At 38.1% G+C, this 6,365-nt stretch overlaps 1 protein-coding gene across 1 annotated transcript; it reads left to right on the forward strand.

The window, feature by feature from the left end:
* Positions 1–3,074: 3,074 nt before the first annotated feature.
* Positions 3,075–5,427, forward strand: id4 (inhibitor of DNA binding 4). Its single transcript, XM_017482139.3, has 3 exons — positions 3,075–3,594; positions 3,954–4,020; positions 5,083–5,427. Exons 1-2 carry the CDS (start codon positions 3,295–3,297, stop codon positions 3,999–4,001), a joined length of 348 nt encoding a protein of 115 aa, XP_017337628.1. The 5' UTR covers positions 3,075–3,294; the 3' UTR covers positions 4,002–4,020; positions 5,083–5,427.
* Positions 5,428–6,365: the final 938 nt, after the last annotated feature.

The following is a 6,365-nucleotide window of genomic DNA, read 5'->3' on the forward strand; positions in this document are numbered from 1 at the left end:
TAGATCCACTTCCTCCAGGATCTACATACAGACCTTTTAAACAATGCATTACTGTATGCAGTGTGAAGTTAATGTGTAACACATCATTATTTTACAAACGGAATGTAGATAAAGGGTGTGGGATTTGTATATATATATACCGTATGTGTGCCTGTGTGTATGCTAATTCAGATGCCTGTACAGGTTTCTGTGCAAATAGTTGTGCACCTGGACAAATGTCATAGAACAGCTTTCATTCTGTAATTCAGGATGGTATCAGAGATGAAAAAACACTAAGCCAACTATTACAATGATGGCCTCCTGTAATATCCTATAGGCCTTCCTCTAGAACCAAATCCCATTTGGAGTGTGGACTCTTCTTAGGTGAGAGGGGTCATATTGATAAATCCATCCATTACTTACATGCTTGTATTTCATGCTGACTGGTTGGAACCAGGAAGTTCTGAGAGTTTACAGAACTGAAAGAGGAGCTAGAATACACATGCAGGGTGATAAACGGCTCAGGGTCAGATGTTTTGCATGTTGGTAATGGTAATTATAAATATGGGCCTCACAGCAGTACATTTTTTTTATGCACACAATGTTTTACAAGTTAAAATTTATTTTCCTTCTCATCAATGGTTGTATAGCATATTTTTAATTGTTTATCTGCAGGAGTGATGCGGTTGTAATGTGATATGTACACAGGGTTTGGAAGTGCTGTCCTCTACAGCATCAAACAGAATGAATGAAGCTGAATCATCCACAAGATGATTCACCGAGCTCATGATGTTTTCAGTTTGAATACTATTAATACATATACATACACATTTTGTTTACTTTCTGAAAACATTTAGATACCTGTATTAAAGATGAGGGATATATTTGACAAGATTACTTTGACAGTGTGTCCAGTTACAGACAGAGAGAGAGAGAGAGGGGGGGGGGGGGGGTGGATTCCAGGAAAGGTCACCATCAAAGATTCATCCACTCCAGGCTTTTGAAGAGCTGGCTTTGAATACGATTGCGAGATAGCATGTTTTGTCTAGCTTGCTGGACATTACACACACTCCCACAAGGTCAACATGGAGATGAGGACCTACTGCACACTTATTCACTTATTCTCAGTGTATTTTCTTCAAGAACATTCTTCGGAAAGAGCACGTCTTATCAATATTAAATGATATGTTATTTAATGAGATCTATACAGTCCACAAACAGAAAACGTTCATTTGATCTATTTCAACTCAATGTGCTGTAATCACGTTTGAGGGAAACAGACTTTTAAAGTGTTTTGTGTTGTAGAAATTAAAAAACAAAAAAATGAAAACTTTCTACACCAGAGAATAGGCTTATACATATTCTATTATATATATATATATATATATATATATATATATATATATATATATATATATATATATATATATATATATAATACATGAACATCATTATTTAGTATTTGTTAATATTTATATGCTGTTAGAAAAAAACGGTTCTTTGGATGGTTAATGATTAATGATGTAAAGGGGTTCTATTTCTGAACCTTTCTAAAATGGAAACCCTCTGTTGTACGGTTCTATACAGGATCTTTAAAGTTTTCCCTGGAAGAAAGAAAAAAAGAGGAATGCTTTAGGGAGCTAGAGTCAACATTTTTAAAGAATATGTTGTATAATAAGTAACATGTATTTAAGAGCACGAAGCAATTGTTTATTATTTAATGAACACTCTTTTTAACATTCATCTGCTACAGTGCTTGTGATTATCTGAAATCTGTGAAAGTGCCTATTTTCCAGGTTTACATAAATATTTTGAGTTCATTTAAGCCCAGAATAAACCTGTTGAAATGAAATTTTCAGTTAGAATAAATTTACTGTACAACAACAGCATTTGATATGTTGGTGTTTTGTGGTAAGAGGAAAACTGATAGGATATTTGCACAGTAAGTGATTTTGTTATGGATTGAGGATACCAGCAAAGGAGTTACCCACTCGCCCCTCCCTCTCACAACATGACTGATAGTGCTATTTGGAAACTCTTTGCACCTGGTATGCTGGAGGCTGTTTTGGAGGCAACCTCCATAAAGCAGGTAGAGTTTTTTGTAAAAAAAAATTGACATTACTTACATAATACTTAATTCTTCATTTGTCTTATTGGGCCGTAATCCATAATATGTCAAGAAGCTAAAATTGATGACATGGAAGGAGTTTGGCTTTCAAAGAAGCCAAGTGTTCTCTGGACTTTGATGCAGTAGGCTATTTGATTAGATGCTAATCTGTGTGACTGTGTATGAATGAGTGACATCACACAGTTGGCAGTTTTCCTTCTTCTGTGGGAAGCAAACCAGTTGCCAAAGAGAGGGAAGAATCCACCGCAGCAAGGTGTGGAGAAGCAAATTTTATGTTCTTCTTCTCTGAGGCTCTGAGCTTACAACAGTCAGTCATTTGATTTGTCTTAACCGTGACAAATGTGCATTCATACACACCATTCGATACTGAAAATGATTATGAAATGAAATGATGTACGAGTATATGAATAAGAATATTATATATATACATATGTACACAGTGCACGTATGTGTAAGTATATGTATTTAAACTATGGTGGGTCTTTAGCAGTGAGACTGGGCAGAATGTGTGTGTGTGTGTGTGTGTGTGTGTATGTGATCTCTCTCTCTCTCTCTCTCTCTCTCTCTATATATATATATATATATATATATATATATATATATATATATATATATATATATATATATATATATATATATATATATATGAACAAAACCATACATAAATAATAACACACACACACACACACACACACACACACACACACACACACACACACACACATTCCCCCCAGTCTCACTCCAAGTGCTACAGACCCACCGCAGTTTAGAGACCCGCCTTGTTCCAGGTCTCCGTGCTCCATCAGTCTCATGGGGGAGCGTTGTGATTGAGCGCCTTTTCTCTCTCTCTCTCTCTCTCTCTCTCTCTCTCTCTCTCTGTGTGTGTGTGTGTGTGTGTGTGTGTGTGTGTGTGTGTGTGTGCAGTGGCGGCGCCGCCTCCTTTTTCTCTCCTATAAATGTACAGCGTAGACACAGCGGCTCCAGACGGCCCGCGCCTGAGTGAATTGAGCTGGAGAAGAGAATGGCAGCAGAATAACGATTCCTGTCTCACCTCGTGTCACTGTAGTCCAGTGCTGTTTACATTACCGATAAGCGAGACGCGAGCGGACTCGTTCCGATTTCTTCTTCTTCTTCCTCTACTTCTTCTTCTTCTTCTTCTTCTCTTTTTTTTTTTTTTGAATGAGAAGATGAAGGCTACCATTCCGCCTCGGGCCCGGAGGGACTCGTGCAGCTGCGCTGAACTCTCGGTCGAGCCGGATCTGTGCTGCCTACAGCACGACATGAACGACTGCTACAGCCGGCTGAAGCGCCTGGTGCCCACCATCCCGCAGCACCGGCGCGTGAGCCGCGTGGAGATCCTACAGCACGTCATCGACTACATCCTGGACCTGCAGCTGGCGCTCGAGCGCACCGAGCACACCGAGCACAGCGGGACGTGGCCGCGGAGCTCCATCCGCACACCCCTGTCCGTCCTCAACACAGAGCAGGTGAGCAGCCTGCGCGCTCCGGCTTTGTCCTAAACCCCTCTGTTCAGCTGTAGCACACTGTGAGGTGTATCCAGCTTAATTTAAATCCTTTAAAGCGTTGTATTTCACATCGCCTAACACGCATCACGCGTGTTCAACCTGCAAGCGGCCTGTGCGTTTTCTGTCTGTCTCTCTTTTGTCCGGTTTTAACGCATTACACATGTCCATTGTTCATGCTTTCAAAGGGGATAAAAAGTAGCTGATTTAGAGCAGGGCGCACACGCAGAAATTAGGCACCTCGTGTAAATATTGTGGCCTTTCTATTTGAGAGGACAGTCAGAGTGCACCTGTTTACCTGTTTGCTGTTTACCTGTTTTCAGAGGACACCAGTTGTCAACAAGCCGGAGGACACGATTTTGTGCCGCTGAGATGCAGCATATCACAGTGGTGAGTATATTATTTGTAAAAACTGAATATATTCGCACGCATGTTTTCTCATTATAGAGAATGGCTTGAGTTTTCTAGAATCAATAACCAGTAGAGATCATGGTCATTTCAATCACAGTAATAAAAATGACACCTACACATATACAGTGTATTATGAATGTAGCATGTTTTTTTTTTTTTTTTAGTTTTTTTTTTAATTTTTTTTTTTTTTTAAGAAAAAAAGGGTGGTATGACAGAATTTTTTTTTGTGTTAAAACATTCCCATAATATGTAGTGCATTAAAACTACATGGACTTTAGAACAGCCTGTTTCAGGAGAACAGCCCAAATGGTGTCTCCGAAAACATTTCATTTAGTTTAAACTCGAATTTTACTGACAAAACATTTTCCAGATTGAGTTGTTCGTTTCCTCCTTCCATCATTTACTCCAACAGTCCAACATACTGCACACCGATGAGAAATTCACCAGCTATTACATGGAACTATGGGCTAATTTCAGGAACAAATTGAAACCTGTGACAGCATTAGTGTTATAAATAAATCCCTGTGCTCATTTTACATTAAGCTGTAATAACAGCTTTGCGCTGCAAGAAGCATGGTAGTGATAAATATGAAATAAAAATAAAGGTGCATTGATATTTAATTGTGATTATTGAATGTATCTATCATTAATTTTAATCTGAAGATTGTATTCTGTGCAGTGGTGTGTGTTATATCTACTAGTGGTGGCAGTGTAAGATATTTGAGCACTGGTGGCACTCGGCTGCAGCTGTACTTTGTGCAATAACTGTCCCTAGTGTAGCAATCTCACTAACTGAGGGTTAAATCAGTGGCTCGAAGGTGAAGTATCCAAACTGGTTTGACTGCAGCTGTGTGTGTGTGTGTGTGTGTGTGTGTGTGTGGACAGAGAAACTAGGAGCCATGGACTGTGTAGTGCTATGCTTGTTGTCTGAGCAGGTTTGTTTTGGGTTGTTGATCAAGCGTGTTCTCTGTTTTGTCGGTGGCGCCAGTCAGTCTGCAACACACCGTTCACACACCCCCTCTATTCATTCGCTTCTCACAGGTGTGCAGTGAGCCCGTCCAAAGCCAAGCCAAGCTTTGGCAGCGAATCCGACACACACCAGGCCCAACGTGGGATTGCAAAGCAGTTCTGAAACTAATGGCTTTTAAACCATAATTTATAAACATTTCAGTGTTAACTGTCAGTGATGGCTGAGGCAGCCAGTGTTCTTCTCCGTTCACTCTATTTTCTATCAGTGAAGGAAATGCTGAATTTGAATAAAGATAAAGTCTCTTTCTTTCTCTTTCGCTTTCTCTCTCGCTTTCTCTCTCTCTCTCTCTCTCTCTCTCTCTCTCTCTCTCTCTCTCTCTCTCTCATATTTTCTCAATGGTATGATTTGGTATTTAACCATACCAGGAAAAAGCTTGTCTAATTTTTACTAAGAAACTTCACACTGTAAAGCTTTTACAGTACATTGAAAGTAACAACGGACGTTAAAATGCTTACATCTATTGTTAAAAATAGATGATTTTGTTTTAAACAGGGATTTCTCTGCAATTGAATTGTTTAATATTGTAAAGAAAGAAAATACATGTTGACAAATAATCCTGTATATATATATAAATATATATAAAAAAAGAAAATAGGATGTTCTATAACTGTATGTGTAAGAAAATACCTATATGCTATTGTAATTATAAGATATTTTTATTGAAAGCTTTTGTTTTGTAAATATTGTGTTTTCCATAAGTGTAGTGAAGAAATACATGATTGTTCTGCTAATAAAGATCTCACATCATAAAGCTAATTTTGCTTTCCTCTGTCGTGTTTACGTACGTATGTACAAGAATTGGAATAATGTGTCATAAACAAATATATTCAATCTTTTAAAAAGGTTTGTGAGAACATACATTACATTACATACATTAGAACATTTCTAATCTCTAAGCTAGCCAGGAAGACTTGTTTTGTAAAAACGTTATAAACTGACCACTTTTCGTGGTACGTTTTAGGTTTTTATTTTATATAGAAGTACTTTTATTCGAATATAATAAAATCAAATTTTATTTGAATATATGCACGCAAAATATATGTGCATTTTACAGAATGACATAATTCTTTCCTCTTATAGAAATGAGAGCAATATGGACTCACATTTGTTACAGTTTGCACTTCTCAAGATAGCACAGGTTAAGATTAGGGTTAGATGTGGGGTGAGCTTTTTCCTTTTTCTTCGCGCTTCATTTGTGTGAAATGGAATGAAATCCTACCATGATGCCTTTGTTAGTTCATTTGTACAAATATGTCATGTGGTTAGGTTGGCATGAAACGGTTTAAACATTACA

Source organism: Ictalurus punctatus, chromosome 1 (assembly GCF_001660625.3).
Source record: "Ictalurus punctatus breed USDA103 chromosome 1, Coco_2.0, whole genome shotgun sequence".
In the NCBI taxonomy this organism is placed as follows: Eukaryota; Metazoa; Chordata; class Actinopteri; order Siluriformes; family Ictaluridae; genus Ictalurus; species Ictalurus punctatus.

Coding starts and splice junctions, on each gene's coding strand:
- id4 (XM_017482139.3), top strand. CDS start 3,295: ATGAAGGCTACCATTCCGCCTCGGGCCCGGAGGGACTCGTGCAGCTGC. Junction 3,595..3,953: donor CCGTCCTCAACACAGAGCAG/GTGAGCAGCCTG, acceptor ACCTGTTTTCAG/AGGACACCAGTTGTCAACAA.